This window comes from Agelaius phoeniceus, chromosome 29, assembly GCF_051311805.1.
Source record: "Agelaius phoeniceus isolate bAgePho1 chromosome 29, bAgePho1.hap1, whole genome shotgun sequence".
Taxonomy (NCBI): domain Eukaryota; kingdom Metazoa; phylum Chordata; class Aves; order Passeriformes; family Icteridae; genus Agelaius; species Agelaius phoeniceus.
This window is the reverse complement of record NC_135293.1, coordinates 713645-736957: the sequence shown is the minus strand read 5'-3', so window position 1 is coordinate 736957 and position 23313 is coordinate 713645. Positions and strand designations below refer to the sequence as shown.

At 61.0% G+C, this 23313-nt stretch overlaps 4 protein-coding genes across 5 annotated transcripts; all 4 read right to left on the bottom strand.

The window, feature by feature from the left end:
- Positions 1–1507: 1507 nt before the first annotated feature.
- LOC143696154 (3',5'-cyclic-AMP phosphodiesterase 4C-like) lies at positions 1508–2633 on the bottom strand. Its single transcript, XM_077191542.1, has 2 exons — positions 2509–2633; positions 1508–1952 (listed from the first exon to the last, which is right to left on the bottom strand). The coding sequence occupies exons 1-2, from the start codon at positions 2548–2550 to the stop codon at positions 1734–1736; spliced, it is 261 nt and encodes an 86-aa protein (XP_077047657.1). The 5' UTR covers positions 2551–2633; the 3' UTR covers positions 1508–1733.
- Positions 2634–3379: 746 nt separating this feature from the next.
- Positions 3380–6320, bottom strand: LOC143696149 (uncharacterized). Of its 2 annotated transcripts, XM_077191526.1 has the most exons (4): positions 6194–6320; positions 4049–5035; positions 3550–3695; positions 3380–3461 (listed from the first exon to the last, which is right to left on the bottom strand). In XM_077191526.1, exons 1-4 carry the CDS (start codon positions 6249–6251, stop codon positions 3420–3422), a joined length of 1233 nt encoding a protein of 410 aa, XP_077047641.1. In that variant the 5' UTR covers positions 6252–6320; the 3' UTR covers positions 3380–3419. The 2 variants fall into 2 exon arrangements, with proteins under 2 accessions (XP_077047641.1, XP_077047640.1); XM_077191525.1 differs by lacking the exon at positions 6194–6320 and having other exon boundaries at positions 4049–5395.
- A 1400-nt stretch (positions 6321–7720) lies between these two features.
- Positions 7721–9317, bottom strand: JUND (JunD proto-oncogene, AP-1 transcription factor subunit). Its single transcript, XM_054649945.2, has one exon. It carries the CDS (start codon positions 9179–9181, stop codon positions 8237–8239), a length of 945 nt encoding a protein of 314 aa, XP_054505920.1. The 5' UTR covers positions 9182–9317; the 3' UTR covers positions 7721–8236.
- A 3889-nt stretch (positions 9318–13206) lies between these two features.
- LSM4 (LSM4 homolog, U6 small nuclear RNA and mRNA degradation associated) lies at positions 13207–23294 on the bottom strand. The gene is made up of 5 exons (XM_054650080.2): positions 23147–23294; positions 22905–22946; positions 22700–22798; positions 17717–17900; positions 13207–14612 (listed from the first exon to the last, which is right to left on the bottom strand). Exons 1-5 carry the CDS (start codon positions 23147–23149, stop codon positions 14524–14526), a joined length of 417 nt encoding a protein of 138 aa, XP_054506055.1. The 5' UTR covers positions 23150–23294; the 3' UTR covers positions 13207–14523.
- Between the last annotated feature and the right edge of the window lie 19 nt (positions 23295–23313).

The following is a 23313-nucleotide window of genomic DNA, read 5'->3' as shown; positions in this document are numbered from 1 at the left end:
GTGACACGGGGACACTGAGGGACACAACTGAGCATGGAGCATCCCCGGCACACGGTGTGGCTGTGACACGGGGACACTGAGGGACACGGCTGAGCATGGAGCATCCCAGACACACGGTGCGGCTGTGACACGGTGACACTGAGGGACACAACTGAGTCTGGAGCATCCCCAACACACGGTGTGGCTGTGATTCGGTGACACTGAGGGACACAATTGAGCATGGAGCATCCCCAGCACACGGTGTGGCTGTGACACGGGGACACTGAGGGACACAACTGAGTCTGGAGCATCCCCAGCACACGGTGTGGCTGTGACACGGGGACACTGAGGGACACGGCTGAGCATGGAGCATCCCTGACACACGGTGTGGCTGTGCCACGGTGACACTGAGGGACACAATTGAGCATGGAGCATCCCCAGCACACGGTGTGGCTGTGCCATGGTGACACTGAGGGACACAATTGAGCATGGAGCATCCCCAACACACGGTGTGGCTGTGCCACGGGGACACTGAGGGACACAACTGAGCATGGAGCATCCTGGACCTGCAGAGTGGCTGTGCCACGGTGCCACCAAGGGACACAGGGACGTGGCTGAGCCCGAAGCATCCTGAACTCGCGGTGTGGCAGTGCCGTGGTGCCACCAAGGGACACAGCTGAGCTTGGAGCATCCCAGACACGCGGTGTGGACATGCCACGGTGCCACCAAGGGACCTGTGAGAGCCAAAGCCACCCCACACCGTGCCCCAGCCCCTCCCTGGTGCTGTCCCCTCCTGGAGCCACTCCCGAGCAGGGTGAGGTCCAGCTGGTGGCAGTGACACCGTGGGGACCCACAGAGAGGTGGCCGTGGGCTCTGGCACTGCCCAGCCTGATGCAGCAGATGTGGCTACCGGCTCTTCCTGATGGCCACAAAAGTGTCCAGCAGCTGGCAGGGAGCCAGGAGGGGACAGCAACAGAGCCCCCCTGCCCAGGGGGGGACCCAGAACCCACCGGAGGGGGGTCCTGGAGGGGTCACCTTGGCTTGTCTGTGGGGACACCAGGGCAGGGGGACGTGGGACAGGGACATCAGGGGACGTGGGACAGAGGGAAGAGCCCCCCGTGCTGGCTGGCAGCGAGGGCTGGGCTGGCCCCAGGACAGCGAGTCCCCGTCCCCAGGACAGCCAGTCCCTATCGGAGTGTCGCTGTCACCACGTGTCTGTGCAGGGCTGGAGGACAAGTGACACCAGAGCCATGTCCCTCGGCCGTGCCAGCTCGTTGCTGTCCCCACAAGCCGGGCTGGGAGAGGCACGGGACAGGGGGAATGGCCCAAAAATAGCCCTGCAGCAGCACTGCTGGGCCCGAGCCACTGCGGGAGGGACCGAGGTCACCTCGGGCAGGGCCAGGCCAGCCCTGTGGTGGCTCTGGCTGGGACACGGGATGGGGACAGCGAGGGGGTGAGGAGGGTGAGGACAGGGATGGCGGGTGGGCAAAAGGGGGATGGGGGCGACAGGGACAGTGGGGGACAGGAGTGCTGGGGGTGGCAGGGACAGACGGTGATCACAATGCGCCCCCCGGGGCTGGCACAGCGGGGTCGGTGACAGAGGAGTTTGTCCCCAGCCCACCGGGTGCTCTGCCCCGGTGCCGCTGTCCGGCCGCCGGTGCTGAAGCCGGGAGCATCCCCCGCCAGCCGTGCCCTGCCCGGTGACCCGTTCCCGGTGCCACCGGGGCATCACCTCCCCGCTCCCCGTGCCGCCCTTACCGGGGGGGCTCGGACTCATCGCCGCTGCTGGGGCCGCTCTCCTCGATGGTGAAAACCACCCGGGCAGCCTCGGGCTCGGGGGCGCGGGCCGCCTCCGCCAACCGGCAGCCGAGCGGCGGCAGCAACGGGGTCCCGGAGAAACGCCGGCGCACGGCGCCCACCGCCGCTCCCGGGCCCGGGCCCGACGGGGCGGCCTCGGCGGGATCGCGGCAGCGCTGCCGGGAAACGGAGCAGCGGTGAGAGGCGGGGGAGCGGCCCCGGGGCCGGGGGGGTCCCTGCTGATCCCGGCCCGAGGGTCCCGCCCGGGCAGCGCCCCCCGCGCCCCCCCCGCCGGTACCGAGCGCCGGTAGCGCGCCGGCGCCCCCTGCCGGACACGGTGCGGCGCTGCAGGCGGGGGTACCGGTGGTACCTGGGCCGGGGGGGCACCGGGAAAGGCGCAGCCGGGGCACCGGGAGCGGCCCCGCCCGCAGCGCACGGAGCCACCGGGACTCCCCCCCTCCTCATCCTCCTCCTCCCGCTCCCGCCGCCACCGGAGAGGACCCCCCTGACTTCCCCCGGGACCCCGCCGGAAAAACCCCCGGAGCCGGCGCGCAATTACGCAGAGGTGAATAATAATTAACCGCCCATTAAGGGGATAATTAACTCCCGCTCAGCGCCGCCAGCCCGGTTATTGCTGGCCGGGGGCCCGGCGCTGGGACGCCCATACCGGGGACACCCCTCGCCCCCCGGGACAGCCCTCGCCCCGCCGGTGGCCCCCGGTGCCGGTCTCACCTCCGCGCCGAGGAAGGGCAGCGCTGTCCGGCTCCGTCTCATCGCCGTCCCTGCGGGGGGAGCTCCGGGAGCCGCGGCCGGGAGGGGCTCAGCGGCGGGGACCCCCCTCCCGCGGCTGGGGACACCCCGGGGCCTCCCCGGGGCCGGGACGCGCGGGCTCCTCCCCGCCGTGATTTATGGCCACCGGGGCTCGGCCGGCCTCAGCCCCGACCTCGGCTTTCGGGAGCCCCCCCGCCCCACTCCCGGTGCTCCCGTGGGCTGCATGGGGACAGCGACAAGGATTTGAGGCCACGGGGGGGTGGCCCCAGCCCGCAGCACTCGCCAAGTCGTGAACCCACGGATGCCGCGTTCATGACCCACCCCGGCCACCTGCCACCCCCCGCCCCCGAGCACCGGGGCGCACCCGCAGAGCCCCCCGCACCGACCCCCCGGGATTCGCCAGCACCGGCAGCGGCCTCATCCCCATCCCCGGCGCTGCCGATGCCCGGCACGGGGGTCCCCGGCGGCCGCAGCCCCCCGGCCCCGCCCGCAGCCCCGTACCGGTGCCCGGTCCTCGCGGCGAGCGCGGCCCCGGCCGAGTGCAGCGGAGCAGAAGGAAGGCGACGTGCGTGCCTGGCCGCTCGCTCCCTCCCATCGCACCTCGCCGGGGGGGCTGCGCGGGCCCCGCGCCCCCGGCACCGGCCCCGCCGCACCGGGAACACCCCGCGCCCCCGGCACCCGCCCCGCCGCACCGGGAACACCCCGCGCCCCCGGCACCCGCCCCGCCGCACCGGGAACACCCCGAAAGCGGCCCGGGCATCCCCCGGGAGCGGGGGCTTTCCCCGGGCAGGCTGCAGAGCACATGGCAGACAGGAAAGCAGAGGCAGGGAGCGGCTTCTTTATTGAGCACCGGGGGCTGCGGCGGGGGGGAGTCAGCTGGGGGTGGGCGCAGGGGACCCCTCGGTCACTTTGCTCTGGGGAAGAAGAGAAAGAGAGCGGGGTGAGCGCCCGCTGCCCGGAGCCGCTGCCCCCTCCCCAAATCCCCCTGGGCCCCCCACGCACCATGGGCACCTCATCCAGGGGCTGGAACGGGGGCGTCCCGCGCCGGCACCGCCGCACCAGCAGCGCGGCCACCGCCGCCAGCAGCAGGCACACGGCCAGGGAGATGACAGCGACCACGCCAGGGCTCAGCTCGGCGGGGTGCGGCTCTGTGGGGCGAGATGGGCACCCCGTTATTCCCCTTGGCACCCCGGTATTTCCCTTGGCACCCCGGTATTTCCCCTGACACCCGTTATTCCCCCTGGCACCCCGCCTGCCACCACCCCACCCATCACAGAGCTGGCACCCAGCTCCTGTGTCAACTCCTGACCCCCCTGGCACTGGGGGACAAAAGGGGAGCCCTCAACAACCCCCCCCAAGGAGAGGGGAGAAGCCAGGGGGGCTCTGGGCTCATCATGGGACCTGCACCCCTGTGAGTGCAGCCCCAAGTGGGGGATCCAGGGGGGCCCGTGGCCATTCCCAGGCCCCCCAGCTGCCCGGTGCCCCCCAGGCTGGCTCTCACCAGAGCTCCCAGTGGCTGCTGTCCTTCTGGAGCTGGTGGTGACAGCCCTGGTGCTGTTGGGACCCAGGCTCACGGTGGCTGTGGGGGGAGAGGCAGGCCCAGAGGGGCTGGGTGAGGAGGGGGCTGGGTTGGATGGACGCTCTGTGGGTCTGGACACACTTGTGCGGGATGGAGTCGGTGCCGTGGTGGCATTGGATGAGGATGTCCTGGCTGAAGATGGTGCTGTGGTGGTGTTGGATGAAGATGATGGAGGTGTTGACCCCGAAATATTGCGTGGAGTTGTTGATGTGGTGGTGTTGGATGGAGATGATGGAGGTGGTGTTGATCTCGGGGTGTTGGATGGAGTTGTTGATGTGGTGGTGTTGGATGGAGATGACTCAGGTGTTGATTTTGAGATATTGTTTGGAGTTGGTGTGGTGGTGTTGGGTGAAGATGATGGAGGTGTTGGTCCCAAGGTAGTAGATGGAGTTGTTGATGTGGTGGTGTTGGGTGAAGATGATGGAGGTGTTGGTGTGGTGGTGCTGGATGCAGATGATGGAGGTGTTGATCTCGAGGTCTTGGATGGAGTTGTTGGTGTGATGGTGCTGGATGAAGATGATGGAGATGTTTTTGACCCCGAGGTGCTGGGTGGGGTTGGTGCTGGGGTTTGGTTGGATGAAGATGATGGAGATGTTTTTGATCCCGAGGTGCTGGGAGGGGTTGGTGCTGTGGTTTGGTTGGATGGAGATGCTGAAGATGCTGTTGATCCCGAGGTGCTGGGTGGGGCTGGTGCTGGGGTTTGGTTGGATGGAGATGCTGAAGATGCTGTTGATCCCGAGGTGCTGGCTGGGGCTGGTGCTGGGCTTTGGTTGGATGAAGATGATGGAGATGTTTTTGATCCCGAGGTGCTGGGTGGGGCTGGTGCTGGGGTTTGGTTGGATGGAGCTGCACGGACTGCTCCCAAATCAGGGCCAGATGGACTCACACTCTGAGAGCCCTGGCTGGTGGCTGTAGGGGACAGAGATGGTGACACGGCTGTCCTTGAGCTGCTCTGAGACACTGTGGGGACACAATCAGTGCCACGTCCTGGCTCCAGACCTCGGAGGACAGAGCTGCTGAGCAGGCACATGGCAGGAGCCTGGCAGGGCAGCAGCCCCTGTCCCACCTCCCGGCCTCACAGGGATCATTGCCCAGGTGGTTTTGGTCACACAGAAACCTGGGATTTAGCCAGCATCAAACCCCAGAAATCCAGAATCAGAAAGAGCTTCCCGAGCTGTGGTGGCACGGGCACGGCACTGCTGGGGACAGGCAGAGCAGCGTGGCAGCAGCGGGCAGTGCCAGGGCAGTGCCAGGGCAGTGCCAGGGCAGTGCCAGGGCACGGGCACTCGTGCTGACCCAGCCCTTGTGGCACCCACTGGGCACCCCCAGGGCCAGGTGTGGCAGGGACTCTCCCGTGGCCACGTGAGACAGAGCAGGTTTTCCGGGCAGCGCTGGCAGTGCCCCTTATCTGCCCAAATCCTGTTTGCACAGCAGGAGGAGCAAGTCCAGACTGGCCCCAGGGGGACACCGGGCAGAAATGCCCCGTGGCAGAGCTGGCACCAGGGGCACAGTGTGCCTGGGGGTCCCCACAGCTGCCAGCCCCACTGGGATGGGCTGTCACCCATCCGGCCCCTCTGCCAGGATGGCACGGAGCCCGTGCGTGCCACGATGGGTGAGCGAGGCCCCTCGGGTGCAGGGAGGGTGCGGGGGGCCCAGGCTGGAAACGGGAGGGCCCACGGTGGCCCGGGATCCCGGGGAGCCCTGTGCCCCGGGAGCGCTGATGCAGTGCCAGGTACCCGTGCCAGGAGCAGCCGGTTTGGCAGCCCGTGCTCCGGGAGGGGCAGGGAGCTCCGGTCCAGCCCGGCACTCCCGGGGAGGCCGTGCAGCCCCCCGGTGACCCCAGCCCCAGAGGGGACACGGAACCCCCCCAGTGCCCCAGCGGAGACCGCTACACGCGGTGACCTCCCCGAAGGTCCCCGGAGCGCCCGGACGCTTCTCCCCATTCCTGAACCGGGCGGGGGGAGGCCCCAGACGCACCCACCGCCGGTACCGGGAAGCACCCAGCCCCCCGGTGCCGCCTCTCCCACGTGCCCCCGGGACCCCGCGGACCCTCCCGGTGCCCGGTACCTGCGGCAGCGAGCAGGGCAGCGGCGCAGCAGAGCAGGCGGAGCGCGCCCCGGGCCATCCCGCCCGGTGCCGGTGCCGGTGCCGCCGCCTTTACCCGCCCCGGGGGAGGCGGGGGCGCCCCCTGTCGGTACCGGGCGGCACCGCAGCGCCGGGACCCCGCGGGAACCGGGAGAACCCCCCCAAGCTCTCCCCCCCCGCCCACCTCCCACGGCAGGACCGGGAAAGGGCCCCGGTACCGGGAGCCAGCCCTGCCGCGATCTCCGCGGACACATGCGGACACCGGGAAGCGGGCACAAAGGGATCGGGGCATGTGGGGACACCGGGATGTGGCGACTTGGGGACAAAGGGATCTGGGAAAGTGGCGGCATCGGGATGCAGGAACATTGGGCTGCGGGAATGTGGGGACAAAGGGACCAGCACGATGCAGGGACAACGGGATTTGGGGACATGAGGATGCGGGGATCTGGGGACGCGGGGATCTGGTGACACAGGGCACTGAGGCCACGGGGCCGACAGGTGCTGCCCCGTCCGTCTTCGCTCCGGAGCGAGCGGCACATCCGGGGCGCAGCTCGACCGCGCCGGGACGGCGCCGCTTCCGCGCGGCGGGGACGGCGCTTCCTCCGGGAAACCGCAGCCGGCTGGCACCGCGTCCCGGGGAGCCACCCACGGCACGGCCCGGGCTGAACGATCCCCGGGGAGCCACCCATGGCACGGCCCGGGGCTGAACGTAGGGTCCCCGGGGAGCCACCCACGGCAAGGCCCGGGCTGAACGTGGGGTCCCCGGGGAGCCCCCCAGCGCAGGGTACCCAGGCGCCCCACGCTCCCGCACTGCCAGCTCTCGGCAGCGGGGCGATCCCGCCGCTGGAACGGGCTGGAGCTGCCGCCGGCAGCGTCCCCGGGACACGGGGCCGGTGGCCCGGTGCGGCTCTCCCCGGGATGGGGCCCCGCAGGTGGGGAACGCCAAGGAGGAGCCTGTGCGGTGCCGAGAAGCCCGAGGCTCGCCGAAGCCTGGGAGGAGCAGGGGAGGCCCGGCCTCGCTGGGTGCATGGGGGTGACCCCCGGGCGCCGGGACAGGGGGGTGGTGGTGAACCCCCCAACACGGAGAGGGTCTGGCAGGGCAGAGCCACAGCCAGGAGCAGCACTGGGGTCCCCTCGCCCACCTCCTCACACATGGGAACCCCTCAGCCCCAGGGGAGCCCAAATACACCCATATTCCCCCAAGAGAGCCCAAATAACCCCACACCCCCCGCAACACCCCAACCTTTCACCACCCCCTCCCCACAACGCCCCCCTCCCTAATAACCACAGCCCCACGGACCCCCTCGCCCTCCACCCTCTCCAGTGATCCCAGAGCCTCTTGGCCGGCCCTGGAGGGGTCTCACTCCCCAGTCCCCATCGCCCCCCAGAACTCCCCGGTCCTCCCCGGTGGCCGTTCCCCCCAGCCCAAGATGGCACCGGCCGCGCCACTTCCTGCCCGCGCCGCCCCTTCCCGTCCCTTCCCGGGCGCAGCAAACAGCCAGAGGCCAATTCTCCGTGTCGCGGGGTTTTACTGGGACCTCACTGGAATGTGTGGGGCGCGGAGGGGCCCGGGGAGGGCGGCCCGGGCCCCTCTCAGTCCGTGCGCAGCGGGGAACACCCCCCGGCCGCTCCCTCCGCGGGGAGCGGGGCGTGCTCGGTGCCCGCCGTCCGGAGCCGGTCCCGGTCCTCCCCTCAGGCCCCTCGGTCCGTGTCCGGGGAGACGGGCGGGGGGCGATCATCGCTCTTCTTCCTCCCCCTGGGACCCCTCAGTCCCTGCCCGGGGCAAGGCGGGCGCTTCCCCCGCTCCCCTCGGTCCGTGCCCGGGACCCCTCGGTCCGTGCCCGGGTCAGAGCGGGCGCTTCCCCCGCTCCCCTCAGTCCGTGCCCGGGACCCCTCGGTCCGTGCCCGGGGCGAGATGAGCGCTTCCCCCGTTCCCCTCGGTCCATGGCCGGGGCAGGGCGGGCGCTCCCCCGGGTCCTTGCCCGGGACCCCTCGGTCCGTGCCCGGGCTGGGGCCCGCCCGGGGTCAGTACGCCGGCACCTGGTGCTGGTGCTGGGGCAGGAGCTGGCAGCCGCTGTTGACGTGGCTGAGCACCTTCTGCTTGAGCTGGGCGACCTGCTCGCGGAGCAGGCTGGCGGTGGAGGCGAGCTCCGTGTTCTGGCTCTTGAGGCTCTTCACCTTCTCCTCCAGCCGGGAGATCCGCTCCAGCTTCCTCTTGCGGCACTTGGAGGCGGCGATGCGGTTCCTCAGCCGCTTCCGTTCCGCCTTGATGCGCTCCTGCGTGTCCATGTCGATGGGGGACAGCGGGGGGCTCTCCCCGAAGCTCGGCACCTCCGGCACGATCTGCGGCTCGTCCTTTAGCGGCGGCGGGGGCGGCGGCGGAGGCAGCCGCGGCGGCGGCGCCGCGAACGGGCCGGGGTCGGCGGCGTAGCTGACGGCCGGGTAGGTGCTGAGGTTGGCGTAGACCGGCGGCTCCGGGGCCATCCCGGCGGCGGGCAGCTCGCCCGCGCCGCCGCTTCCTCCCCCGCCGCCGCCGCCCGCGCCGCCGCCGCTCCCCGCCGCGCCGCCGCCCAGCTGGTTCTGCTTGTGCAAGTCCTCCAGCGCCTTGACGAAACCCTCGGCGAACTCCTGCTCCTCGGAGGCGGCCGCTTTGGGGTAGAGGAACTGGCCGCTGGTCGGGGTGGTGGTGACCAGCCCGTTGGACTGGATGATGAGCCGCTCCAGCTCCGGGGACGCCAGCTTGAGCAGCCCCAGCTCGGCCGAGCCCAGCAGCCCCGCCGCCTCGCCGCTGGCCGCGCCGGGGGCTTTCAGCGCCGCCGCCACCTGTTCCGGTAAGGCCATCCCGAGCGCGTCCTTCTTCATCATGCTGCCGCCGGGGAAAGGCAGGAGGAGCCCGTTGCTGCCGGAGGACGGAGCGAAGCCGCTGCCGAGGCCGCTCAACACATCATCATGGTAGAAGGGTGTTTCCATCCTCCTCCCCCGCCCGGCTGCGGGGGAAACGGCGCCGGGGCGGGGGGAGGACCGGGGCGAGCGCGGGGCGGGGAGGGCGGGGGGGGAGGCGCCCGGTGCGCACCGGCCGCGGCCCCGCTCCTGCGCGCGCGCACACGGCTCTGCCGCCGCCGCGCGCCCCGCGCCGCGTTAAATAGGCGGCACCGCCGCGGTGACCTCACCGCGTCGAGTCCCCATTGGCTGCAGATGACGTCCTCGGGCGCCCTCGTTTGCATACGGGGCGCGGCCTCGTCCCCGCGGAGGCGGCGCCCCGCCCCGGCCCGGTCCCGCCCCGGCCCCGTCGCCGCGGCGACCGGCGGGTAAACGGGACAACAGCGCGCGGGGCCCTGGGATGACGTCAGCGCGGGGGAGGGGCGGTCACGTGGCCCCGAGGCGCGCGCCCCGCCGGGGCTGATGGGCACAAAGGGAGGGGCGGGAACCGGGAACGGGAACGGGACAGGGCACCGAGAACTGGCACCGGGAACGGGACAGGGCACCAGGAACGCGACAGGGCACTGGGAACCGGGCACGGGAACGGCACAGGGCACCGGGAAGAGGGCACGGGAACGGGGCACTGAGAATAGGAATGGGAATCGGGCATGGGAATTGGCTAGTGGGAACTGGGACTGGGCACAGGGCACAGGAACCGGCCACCTGGCACTGGGCTCCCGGTACCGGCACCAGAACTGTCCCTGGCATGGGCACTGGGCACTGGCTCAGGCACTGGTACCGGGCACTGGGCACCAGCACCGGACACTGGCACCGAGCCGGACCCTGGCTGTAAAATGGGTACAACAAATAAATAAATGAACACACCGGGCCAGGCACGCCACGGGACATCACGGGAACGCCGGGGGACAGCCAGGCCACCGCCCGTGTGGGTCAGCCCGGGACAGGCCGCTGGCACAGCAGGGTTTGCGTGCCCTGTACCGCTCCTGCATGTCCCCGCACCTCCCGTGTCACCGCCGCGCCCCGGTGGCACCGGGGGTTACCCAGGGAACAGCCGCTCCCTCCGGCCAGCCGCGGTTCACCGGGGAGCGGGGCGGGGGGGGGTTACACCATCAGCCAGGGGCACCACGAGCCCGGTGCGGGCGGCACCGGGGAAGGAGTTAACGGCGGTGGCGGTGGCGGTGGCGGACGTCACGGCCGGCCAAGCCCGCGGGCGGCTGAGGGGGCGGATCGGCGTCAGCGCTTGACGTCACCGGCGCGGGGGGAGGCAGCGCCGGTGGCCGCCGATAACCCCCCCCCCCCCCCAGGATGCGGCCCCCGCGCCGCCGAGAGCCCGGGCACACGCGGGGCCCCGGGACACCGGGGCGGGTGACGCCGAGCCGGCGCTAATTGCGGCCAGATGCTCCCCGGGCTGCGCTAACGAGAGCGATAAATCAGCGGCGTCAGCGCCGCGGGCGTGGGGGGACTCGGGGGACACCGCGGGCCCCCCGCTTCTCCCGGTGCCAGGAGCTCCCGCCCCGGTGCGTCCGTGCTGCCCGCAGGCGGCGGGGACGGTGTGTGGGGACACGGGGGACACCCAGGACAGACGTGGGGCAGCGCTCGGGGCCGGCACCCGCGGTGCTGGCGCTGGGGAAACTGAGGCACAACTGAGAGAACGACTGCGATCTCCCCTCCCCACCCCCGGCCAACAGCTGCTGTTAATTAAAGCCCGAATCAACGCAGTTTATTAAATCTCAGCAGGGAGAGAGCAGGGCGGACACGGCTCGGTGTGCCCCGCTGTCCCCGCTGTCCCGAGCCGGTGGCGGTGCCAGGCCCGGTGTCCCGGCGGCTCCCAGCAGCTCGCAGGTGAAGCCGCCGTTCCCGTTCCCAAACCCCTCATTAGGGGCGCGGCCAGGCCGGCCCGGCAGGTTCAGACTTTCCATGCCGGCCAAACCCGGCGGGCGAGGGACAGGGAGGTAAAAGCCTCCCCTTGCCCCTGTCCCCAGCTCCGCTGGCGGTCCCCAGGCTGGGGAGCACCGGGGTACCCCGCGGAAAGCGGGGCGAGCAGAACCGGCTTTGGCCGGCGGTGCTTTCACGGTTCCACCGGGGAACCGGCCGGCCCCGGGCCCTCCCGGTGGCCGGGGACGGGAGGCACGAACCGGCCGGGCCCCACCGGCACAGCCCCGCCAGGGCAGCGGCAGCCGGGGCTCGTCCTGCCGTGTCCCCCCTCTGCCACCACCGCTGCTCATCCCGCGTGTCCCCTGTCCCCGGAGCGAGAACGCGATGCCAGCGGCTTAATTTCCCTAATGAGCGTTTAATGAGGGGCGTGAAGCTGTGACCCCTTCCGCCTGCAGAGCCGCGGGCAGGGCCCGAGCTGGTGGCAGGGCCGCCGTCCCCACGGCGGGGTGGCCACAGCTGCTGTTCCCTCGGGGCCCTCGGTGTCCTGCCACCTGCCAGCCAGGCTGGATTCACCCCGGAGCAGGACCTGGGATGAGCCTGGAGCACGGCCATGGCCACCAGAGCATCCTCACGCTCCTGCTGTCCCCACCGTGGCTCCAACAGTGCCACCAGCACCGTTCCCTGTGTGCCACCAGCTCCGGGACACCAGGGGTGCCTGGTCCAGCTGTGGTCAGCAGCTCCGGGCACTGAGCGGTGCCCGCGGGCTCCCAGGGATGCCAAGCTCCCCCTGGAAAAGGGAACAAGCTGGGTTTGCACCCCAGGACTGGCACGGCAGGCTCTGGGCACGCAGTGGAAGCTGCCTCTTACTCATTGCCACGGGCAGGCAGAGAGGAACCGAGCCGGGAAAACAAGAAGTCACAGCTGCCACCACCGCCTGTCCCCAAACCTGCCCTGTCCCCGAGGAACCCCCAGGGGCCTCCGACAATCAAAAACAAGAATTAAAAAAAAAAAAAAACAGCAAGAAAAGAAAAGAAAAAAAAAAAAACAGAAAGAAAGAGAGAAAGAAAACAGATTTAAAAAGGAAAAAGGAGGAGGAGGAGGAGGGTTTGACGTGTATTTTTAGTTGCTTAGCACAGCCCTGAAATATTTCGGCAGCCACTCCCTCCGCGTCGCTGGTGTGTAACTATTCCTGTGCTGCCTCCTCGCAGGGCTCAGGAGCTCTGAGTCACCGTGGGGCAGCCGGAGACACGAACCCAGCGCTGCCACCAGCCCCGCCGGCCCCAAAATATCCCGGGAAGGGTTTCCAGGGTGGCCTTTGCTGGGTCTTTCCGTGGGGACACGCTGGCCCTGCCAGGCTCTGCACCCACCCACGCCCGCAGCCAGGCTCAGACTTTTCTTCCTCCTCCTCCTCGTCCTCTCTGCTTGTTGCTTTTATCTCGCTCCTCCCTGTTTTGTTTCATTTTTTTGTTGTTGTTGGTTTTTTTCAGCCTCCCTGCGCTGCCACGGGGCAGTGACAGCCCCAGAGTTTCGTTTTTGGGGCAGAAAAGCCCGAAGCGATGGATGCCCTTCCACAGAGCCATCTGCCCTTTGTGGGGGGACAAAAATATCCCTGGCAGAGGTGGAAAAAGGAAAAGGGGGGAAGCAGGCAGGGAATGCTGCTAAAGTGGGGTAATTAAACAAATGCAGAACTTAATGAGCTCCATCACCTGACCTCAGAGCTTGGCCGGGAGATAAGGAGCACTTGGAGGACTCTACCCCGAGCTGGAGCCAAAGGTCCCATTGTTGCAGCGAGGATTTCTCCTGCCAGAAAAGCCCTCAAATCCCAGCAGGGCTGGAGCCGTTTCCCTTTCCAGCAGGGAAGCCACAGCACACGGAGTCTCTGTGGCTGGAGGGATCCAGAGGGAGGGAGCAGGTTGGGAAGGGAAAGTCTGACACAACCTGGGCTTTGTTAAAATGCCACAGGAGTTTTCCAGCAGGGAGGACGCATCACCCCATCTCCCCTGGAATTGGCTCCCTGGGATGAGCACGGAGCGCTGCTCACGGCCTCACTGAGGAACAGCTCCACGAGGAACGCGTGGCTGCTGTTGGAAATGGAATATTTGGGGATTTATCCCCGACTCCAGGGCTCAGGGAAGGGTTCAGGGCCCGGGCAGCATCACAGACACACAGAGCGAGGCGGCTGCGAGAGGCTGGAGATTTTATTCTCACTCACCACTGTGCCCAGTTCTACAAACATTAAAAAAATAAGTCTATAAAAGCAAGTTCTTCACTCCTTTTCAGTACAGCGGCGATGGCAGAGCCTCCAGTATGAGAACCAGTCGTACAAACTCCAAACCTGCTCAAAACACGTCACAATAGCAGTTTTCCCCCCCCCCCCAAAATTCAGCTGTTTCATCCATCCGGGGGGGGTTTGAGGCACACCCAGAGCTGTTCCTTCCCCACCGTGTGCTCAGCTGGGGCCAGCCAGGATGTTCTGAGGGTGTGTGGGATGGAAGACTGGAGTAACCTGCCCTGGGAATTCCCAGGAGTTTTCTGAGGCTGCAGGAGGGACACGTTCACACGCTGTCCCCAAGGGAGGGTAATTGGTGGCTGGGGGAGGAAGTGACAGGTACAGCCAGCGAGGTCAATCACCAGCCACCAATGGGAGAAATTAGGCTGAGAAATATCCTGAGAGCTCAGGACTTGGTGTCACAGCAGAAGGGAGAGAGTTTTCAAAATCGAATCCGTGTAAATCAACATCAAGTTGATGTTTCGAAAATTAAATTTAAATCCCCCATGAAGAATAAGGGGTGCATCAGCCTCATGCAAAAAAAAAAACCCCAAAAAAACCCAGCAAAAACCACAGAGAAAAAAAAACCCTGTTCCTTTGAAGGAAACTTCCAATCTGAAGTCAAATTAGCGATGAACTAATTGGGAAATGCTCATTTGTCACAAAGCTCTCTTGGGAACAAGCCTTGGAGGCCAATGTTCATCCCTCCTTTGAGCCACTGGAGAAACAGAACTCACTGGCCAGGAGAAGAAAAGCAAAGCTTGAAAGTTTGTTGGTTTAAAAAAACCCCAAACCTTTAGGACTATTCATTACAAACTCAACATCCTCAAGTTCAGTGTTTTTAAACCAAAACACATCTGTTACAAACAAAACAAGTTTCCCAAGTTTCAAGTATTTAAAAAAAAAAAATTAAAAAAAAAAAAAAATCCAAGCAATCCAGAAAGTGTTTGCCTTCGTACTGGTACCTCTGAACGGGAAAATATTTTAAATTAAACCTGGTAAGCCTGAAAAAAACTCACTCTCAGGAGAAGGCAGAACCTCGCTCCTTAACCATGAATTTTTAAAAAATATTTCCAATGATTTACTGACTACAAGGAGGGAAAACTCCACGTGAGGGGCTTCCACAGGAGCATGGTTTGGGCTCTGGTTCTGACGGAGGAGTGGGAAAGGGAACGTTCCTGGACACGTGGCAGCCCTGAGGTGACAAAACCCGGAGTGTCCCTGGCCCTCACTGCTTGGCTGATTGCCTGCCCGGCTTCTTCTCCTGCTGGCCTCTTCCGCTGCCTGGAATTCCTCGGCCACGGCCGCCGAACACACCTGGGGAGCAGAGAGGGACAGGTGACAGCACCCTGGGAGCCAGCAGCGCCCCACGGCCTCGCTCACCCGCCTTGCACCCCGAAAACTTGCTCGTTTTGGAGTCCCAGAAGCAGAAATGCGCCTCTTTGACTTCTCCTTTTGCAGCCCCAGACCTTTGTTTGGGAGGTGCACAAATCCTTGTTTGGGAGGTGCACAAATCCTTGTTTGGGAGGTGCATAAATCCTTGTTTAGGAGGTGCATAAATCCTTGTTTGGGAGGTGCATCAATCCTTGTTTGGGAGGTGCATAAATCCTTGTTTAGGAGGTGCACAAATCCTCGTTTAGGAGGTGCATAAATCCTTGTTTGGGAGGTGCACAAATCCTCCCCTGCCTCAGCAGCACCTCCCTGCGTGTCCGTCCCGTGGTTAATGCTGATCGCGTGCTAAACTCCGGTTTCTTCCCCCAAAAAATGGAACCAGGGAAGCAGCAAATGCAAAACCCAGGTTGGGAAGCGTCCCCTGAGAGCTGTGAGGGCAACGCAAGGCCCGGGCAGAGCAATCCCTGGTTCTGAGAGCGCGCAGGACAGCAGGGGCTGCTTTGGGGGCTGCACTGAAATCCCCAGCCCCAAAACCAGGAGCTGCCGAGCCCAGCCCTGAGATTCATCCCCCAAAATCCCATCCTGGGGATAAAAGGGATTGGATGCACCCTGCCCCACAAAGGCAGAGCCCAAAGGAGACCCAATCCGAGCTTCTCTAGAGGAGGGGACGTGCCCAAAACATAAATTATTAAATGATTCCCAAGCCTGCAGTGCTGGGGATGCTCCTCCTGGAGCAAAGGCTGGGGACTTGTGAGTCTGGCAAGCAAGAAGTCAAAGGAGGAGGATTAGGAGTGTCAGAAACAATAATCCTTTCAACTGTGAGCACAATTACAGCTTCCCTCCTGCCCCGTGGCCTCCCAACAAAATTGTCCTGCCTTCATTTTTTTTTTATTTGTTTTATTTTTTTTTTCCCCTCCTCCCTTCAAGTCTCGGTAATGGGAGCCAAACCTTTGAGCTAATTAGCAAATGCTGAAGCTTCCCTTGAAAATATTCCATCAGCAAATTGAGGCTGCCCATGGAAACAGCAGCAGGAGCTGCACCTTGGAGCTCCCCACCAGGTGGGCACTGCCACAGCGGGGAAAACAGCGAGGTTTTGGTGTTTATCCCCCCCCCAAAAAAATCCTAAAAAACTGCTGTGCCAAGGCAGGAAAAACAGCGAGGTTTTGGTGTTTATCCCCCCAAAAAAATCCTAAAAAACTGCTGTGCCAAGGCAAAGGCAAGGAGAGGAACCTCTGTAATAAATAAATATAAATGTATGAATACATCTATATAAATATAAATATTGGTGATAAATATAAATATATAAACAAATATATTTATATAATCTTATTTTTATAAATATAAATACATAGATAAATATAATAAATAAAGGGAAATATTTGGAAATATGTGGCAGGTAGACACTGCCACAGCAGGGAAAACAGCAGGGTTTTGGTGTTTATCCCCCCCAAAAAAATCCTAAAAAACTGCTGTGCCAAGGCAAGGCAAGGAGGGGAACTGTATATATTTATTCACTATATTTATATATATTTATGTCTTATATTTATGTATATTTATATATTATATTTATGTATATGTATATATTATATTTATATATTTAAATACATAAACAAATATAAATATATATTATTTTAATATATTCATTTATTATATATATATTTATATATATTTATAATATTTATATATTTTATATATTGTATTTATTTATCTAAATATATAATCAAATATATTTAAATAAATATATTTAAATAAATATATTTATTTAATTTATAATGATTATAAGCATATAAATAAATAGAATAAATAAAGGGAAAGATTTGGAAAGATCACTGGGCAGGATCCTGGCACAGGATTCCTGGCACAAGGGGAGAGCCCAGGAACAGCTCCCAGGCTTCCAGGGGGATAATTTGGGGACAAGGAGCAGCAAATGCCCAGCTGGAGTGCCCTGGGATCACCTCAGCCCTGAAATGGGAAGGGTTGTTTGGGTGACCTATTTCCTCTGAAGTGGCAACCTGCCCTTTATCAGGAACGTGAATTATTGAATTATTCATCTGCCAGGAGCAGCTCAAACCCTCACAAAGTTTTGTCTTCTTCTTTTTTTTCTTTTCTTTTTTAAATATAAATACATTAACAAATCAGGAAATCCAAACCCCCATTTTAAAGGGGGAGAAGATGATTTTTTTCCCCCTCACTGCCACGAGCAGAGCCCGGTTTATTTTCACTATTTTCACCCGGAACCGCCTTTTTTTGCCTTTTTTTCTGTTTTCCCCCTGGGCCTTGCTGAGCCGCATTTCTGCAGGGCCGCGCTCCTGGAGGAGCCAGGAGGAGCTGGAACAGCTCAGGCTCTCCACAGCTCCTGCCCAGCCCCAGGAAGGAGGGAGGGAGGCCCATCCCTGGCACGAATCCTCCCCGTTCCTTGGCAGGGGCCGCCTGCTCGACTGGATCCTGAGCTCAGGAGCTGCTCCAGCTTCTCCCAGACTCGGCCCTGGCTCTGAAACAGAGCTCCAGGAGCTGCTCCTTGCACAACAGGGGAAATTAGAAAGGCAGGATCCCATTCTGCCCTCTTCAAGATGAGGGGGAAAAAAAAAATCAGATTTTTACCTTGTTCAACCCCCCCAAAAAATCAGATTTTTACCTCGTCCAGTTCCTCCAACCCCCCCAAAAAAATTAGATTTTTACCTCATTCAGCTCTTTCAACTCCAAAAAAATCAGATTTTACCTCATCCAGCTCCTCCAACCCCAAAAGAAAAAATCAGATTTTTACCTCATCCAGCTCCCCCAACCCCCCCAAAAAATTCAGATTTTTACCTCGTCCATCTCCTCCAACCCCAAAAGAAAAATCAGATTTTTACCTCATCCATCTCCTCCAATCCCCCCAAAAAATTCAGATTTTTGCCTCGTCCATCTCCTCCAACCCCAAAAGAAAAATTCAGATTTTTACCTCATCCAGCTCTTCCAACCCCAAAAGAAAAATTCAGATTTTTACCTCGTTCAGCCCCTCCAAACCCCAAAAAAATTCAGATTTTTACCTCGCCCAGCCCCTCCAACGCCACGGCCCTTCTGCTGCTTCTGCTGCTGCATCCCCCCACGGCCTCTGCCCTTGGACACCACCTCCTCCTTGACCATGTCGATGATTTCATCGGGGATCCGCAGGTATTTGATGGTGCTGCCGCGGATGTAGCACTCGGGCATCCTCCAGAACTTGTCCCCGTCCTGGTGGGCAGAAACAGGAGGGAAAAAACTGCGGCTTTTGGGTCGTTTTCAGGGATTTTGAAGTTGTTCCTGTCCCATGTGGGGAGCAAAATGTGAGGCCGCGAGCAATACCTGCTGCTTTTGGGGATTTTGAATTTGTCACCACGAGCAAAATCTGCTGCTTTTGGGGATTTTTAACACGTCCCTGTCCTGTTAGGGAGCAACATGAGCAAAATCTGATGATTTCTGCTGCTTTTGGGTCACTTTTAGGGATTTTGAAGTTGTTCCTGTCCCGTCTGGCGAGCAAAACGTGAGGCCGCGAGCAAAACCTGAGGCCGCGAGCAAAACCCGCTGCTTTTGGGGATTTTGAATTTGTCACCATGAGCAAAATCTGCTGCTTTTGGGGATTTTGAACACATCCCTGTCCTGTTAGGGAGCAACATGAGCAAAATCTGCTGATTTCTGCTGCTTTTGGGTCGTTTTTAGGGATTTTGAAGTTGTTCCTGTCCCATCTGGCGAGCAAAACCTGAGGCCGCGAGCAAAACCTGCTGCTTTTGGGTCACTTTTAGGGATTTTGAACTTGTCACCACAAGCGAAACCTGCTGCTTTTGGGTCACTTTTGGGGATTTTTTCGTCCCCATCCTGTTGGGGAGCAGCATGTCAGGTCACAAGCAAAACCTGCTGATTTTGGGTCATTTTTAGGGATTTTGCACTTGTCACCAGAAGGAAAACCTGCTGCTTTGGGATCACTTTTAGGGATTTTGAACTTGTCACCACAAGCAAAACCTGCTGCTTTTGGGTCACTTTTAGGGATTTTGAACTTGTCACCACAAGCAAAACCTGCTGATTTTGGGTCACTTTTAGGGATTTTGAATTTGTCACCATGAGCAAAACCTGCTGCTTTGGGGTCACTTTTAGGGATTTTGAACTCATCACCACAAGCGAAACCTGCTGCTTTTGGGTCACTTTTAGGGATTTTGAACTTGTCACCACAAGCGAAACCTGCTGATTTTGGGTCACTTTTAGGGATTTTGAGCGTTTCTGGAGGGGGCGAGAGCTGCAGCAGTCGTTGCTGGGAGCATTATCTGTAACCAGCTGTGAAAAACGGGGCCTTTAACTCCCCAAAACACAGAGCCCCACAGACAACTGTAACTTCAATTTGTTCCTCAAACGGGGGCAGAAAACGTCAGAAGAAGAGGGGGGAGGGAACCAGGCCTTTCTTCCCTTCCCACACCAGAGGGGAATTGAAAGTGGAACCAGAGGCAGGAGTTAAAATGGTGCTGAAAAACCAATTCTGGTAAGAGAAACGCAGCTGTGGCCAGGATTCCTGTCCAGCTGGGAGCCACCCCACTCCTTCGCTCCTCTGGGGTGTGGAGGGAGCAGAGAGGCAGCTCTGGAGCCAGCTGGCTGTGGGATGGGAGCCTCCAGAGCAGCTGAGGGAAATGAGGGACTCGCACTTTATATATTTGTGCATAAAAAAATAAAAATTAAAATCTCCAGGTGCTCAGTTTTGGAGCAGTCACTTCCCTGTGTTGCTTTCAGGCAGCTTCAGGATTTTCCTGGGAAAACATGGCCTTCCTTAGGACTCAACCCAATGGGTTATTATATATATATATATATTTTTTTTTTTTTTTTTAAAATAAAAATGAAAATCTTCAGGTGCCCAGTTTTGGAGCAGCCACTTCCCTGTGTTGCTTTCAGGCAGTTTCAGGATTTTCCTAGGAAAACGTGGGCTTTCCTAAGACTCAACCCAATGGGTTATTATATATTTATTATATAAAAATACATATATTTATATATATTTATTTAAATAAAAAATAAAAATCTTCAGCTGCCCAGTTTTGGAGCAGCCACCTCCCTGTGTTTCTTTCAGGCAGTTTCAGGGTTTTCCTGGGATACCATGGCCTTCCCTAGGACTCAACCCAATGGGTTACTATATATTCATTATATAAATAAATATATCTTTTTTTTTTTTTTTAAATAAAAATCTTCAGGTGCCCAGTTTTGGAGCAGCCACCTCCCTGTGTTGTTTTCAGGCAGTTTCAGGGTTTTCCTGGGATACCATGGGCTCAACCCAGCAGGGTTTCAGCGAGTGGCTGTAGGAACAAGAACCCAGGGCTGAACAACAACTCAGGGCTGCAGGAATGAGAACCCAGGGCTGAACAACAACTCAGGGCTGCAGGAATGAGAACCCAGGGCTGAACAACAACTCTCTGGCCATGATGTCAGTGGGAGGAGGGCTGGGAGCCGGCTCCAGCAGGGCCTGGCTGCAGCTGGGGTGGCTCCAGCCCAGCGCTCCCCATGTGCAGCAGTGTCCCAGGAGGGGAGGTGCAGCCAGCACGCCCCGTGCTGCTCCCTGGGGATGCGGCAGAGCCGGAGCATCGGGGGCAGCACGGACGCAGGGCAGAGATCTCTGCAGCCAGGTGGAGGAAATGGCATTTATTGCAAAGGGCCTGGGTGCAGGGCCCTGCTGGGAGCTGCCAGGCACAGCTGGAGCAGGACTGAGAGGAGAGAGGGGAGAGAGGATGGGAGGGTGAGAGAGTAAAAGGAGCTAAGAGAGTAAAAGGGGCTAAGAGAGTAAAAGGGGCTAAGAGAGTAAAAGGCAAGAGAGCGAAGAGAGCGAGGTTCCCGTTCCAATACCATAAATCTTCTTCTGTGCTGAATATTCTAATTCTCACTGACCAATCTAGTACAATGCACAAATCCTATAGCATTTCCATACAGCCTGTATGGTACATTACCACACTGGGTCACATTTTAAACCCTACAAACTCCTCTTTGGGCCCCTTCTGCCAAGCTGGCAGGGTCTGCTCTGCCCCTTGGGCCTGTCTGCAAGCAGAGGGTGGTGTTCCATCAAAAGGGGATCACCTTCAGCAGCCACACCATTGTTTTCCTGTTGTTCAGTAACTGAGGGATCTCAAAGCTTGCTTTCACTTCAATCTCGCTTACAGTTTCCATATTCTCCAAATCTTTTGCCAGACAATCACATTTATAAGGCTTTCCTGTTCCATCTTCCCCAACACAGCAGCTCCTCTCATCACCATTATTATTATTATTACCATTTGGGGCAGCTCTGCCTGCACGGGCAAGCCCGGGACGAGGCAGAGGAGCAACAAAATTCCCTTCCAAGAGACAGAACCGGCAAACCCCGCCCTGCCTGGGATGTGCCCGGCTGCTCCTTGGCTCGGATGCAGGAAGGGATGGAGCTCCCGGCTCCTTCCTCGTTCCGGGCTGCCCCGGGTAAACAAGAGGCTCCCGGCTCGTTGTCCCGTGCCATCTAGCGGCCAGGGCCACCAGTGCCACCAGCAGATTCCGTCCCCAGCCGGGGTTTGGGGGTGTTTGGAGGCAGATGAGGCTGCTCCCCCTGCGTGCCGGGGTCACAGGGTGGTGGAATCGCGGAGTGGTTTGGGTTGGGAACCAAAGGTGGTCCCAGTTCCACACCTCCCACTGTCTCGGGTGGCTCCAAGCCCTGTCCAGCCCGGCCCTGGACAACGCTGGGTTGTGTCCAAGGGATGGGGACACAATCTGCACAATCCCACAGCTGCTCTGGGAATCTCATCCCAAACCTCCACCACTTTCACAGGGAGGAATTCCCTCCCAAAATCCCACCCGACCCTGCCCTCCCCCTGTGTCCTGCCATTCCATCCCCTGCCCAGAGTTTCTCTCCATGTTTTTGTCAGCCCTTTCAGCCTTTGTCAGCCCTTTCAGCCCTTTGAGGTGACTGCAAAGCTTCTCCAGTTCCCTTTTCCCACTGGAGAGCTGCTCCATCCCTCTCTGCTCATCCCGGACTTGCTCCAACATCTCCACATCCTTCTGGATGATCCCTCCCAATAAAACCTGAGCTGCTGCTCTTCCCAGGCAGAGCACTGAGCCTTTGGAAGCAAATTTCCAAGGAGAAGGGAATCATCACCTGTGTCCTCCTGACTGTGCTGTCACCTCCTCTGAGTCCCCCTCCCACTAAATTGAACAGCGGTTCCTTGTCCCACCGTCACCCAAGACCCAGCCACAAATTCCTAAATTCCACCCCAAAATTCCCTGCAAACCTCGCTCAGGGTGTCTCCCCCGTCACACTGGTGTGCCCCAGCAACACCACTCCACACTCCTGTCCCGGAGACAGCGGGAACTGGGGGGGTTTGCAGGGGACTTTTGGGAGAACGAGGATCCCTGGCAGCCTCTCCCTGCCATTCCAGGGCTGGGAAAGCACAACAGCAGCTGGGCTTCCACCCATCTGCGCTGCCCACAGGGACCACACCGGACACTTCTGGCGGGGGTCAAAGCCCAAAACACAGATCCCAATCTCCTGGAGCAGCTCTGGCCAAGGGCAAAGCTCACAGACCTTCCAAAGGTGCCCTTCATCTCAGTGGGTGAACTCAGCTGGATGTGGAGAGGGAATAAAAGAGATTGGAGGCAATAAAAGAGATTGGAGGGAATAAAAGAGATTGTGGTGTTTGAGGCTGCCTGGGACAGGTAAAGGCTCTGGTTTTTGGGAAACCCGGATCAGCATCACAGCACATGGCCCCCCACTCCTCATCCTGTGATGTGCAGAGAGGGGACACCTACACAAGGCTGCTCCTTCGTTATGGGCACTATCAATAATTAAATGGGCATTATTAATAACTACATTAAATCTGCATCTCAGGCAGAGGTCACCCCTCCATAGGAGCGATGTGAATACAGCAGAGCCAGCCTGGCTGCGGGGACAGAGCTGGGGAACCTTTGGGGACAGATCGGGGGTGCCAGTCCTGTCTGCCCCCGGTGCTCCCCGCGGACCCTGCCTGGGCGAGCCCTGCCCGGTACCGGTGCCGGTGCTCCAGCCTTACCCGTGATGTGCAGATAACCTCCCGCAGGTTGATGTTCATCCAGTTGTCGCAGCTCACCAGGTGCCCGTTGTACGTCTCCCCGTTCTTCAGCTCCACCAGCTGCGAGAGAACGGCGGTCACGGGGCGCCGGTACCGGGACGTGCCCGGTGCCACCCGCGCGGTACCGGAGAGGGGAGCGGGGCTGGGCCGCGCGGCCCGTACTCACCATGGGGTGGTTCTGCGCCGTCTTCAGCAAGGACAGGGGCAGCTGCGGAGGGAAGAGAGGAGAAAGGCCTCAGCACCGACCGGCAACGGGACATCGGCCGGGGCACCGACCCGAGCACCGAGCGGGGCACCGGGCACGCCATCCCGGGCGGCGGGGAAGAGATGATCCAGGCCCTCCCGTCCGCTCCAGCCTCCTCCCGAGCCCGGCTCCCCGTTCCCCCCCGTTCCTGGTGCCCCGCTCACCATCGTGCCGGACCGGGAGCCGCCGCCGCGCCGGGCGCTGCCGCTCAAACCGCCCCCGGCTCCGCGCGGGACCAATCAGAACGCGGCGCGGTCCGACCGCAGCCAATCAGAACGCGGCGCGGTCCCGCAGCAGCCAATCAGAGCACGGATCACGGCCCGGCCGCGCC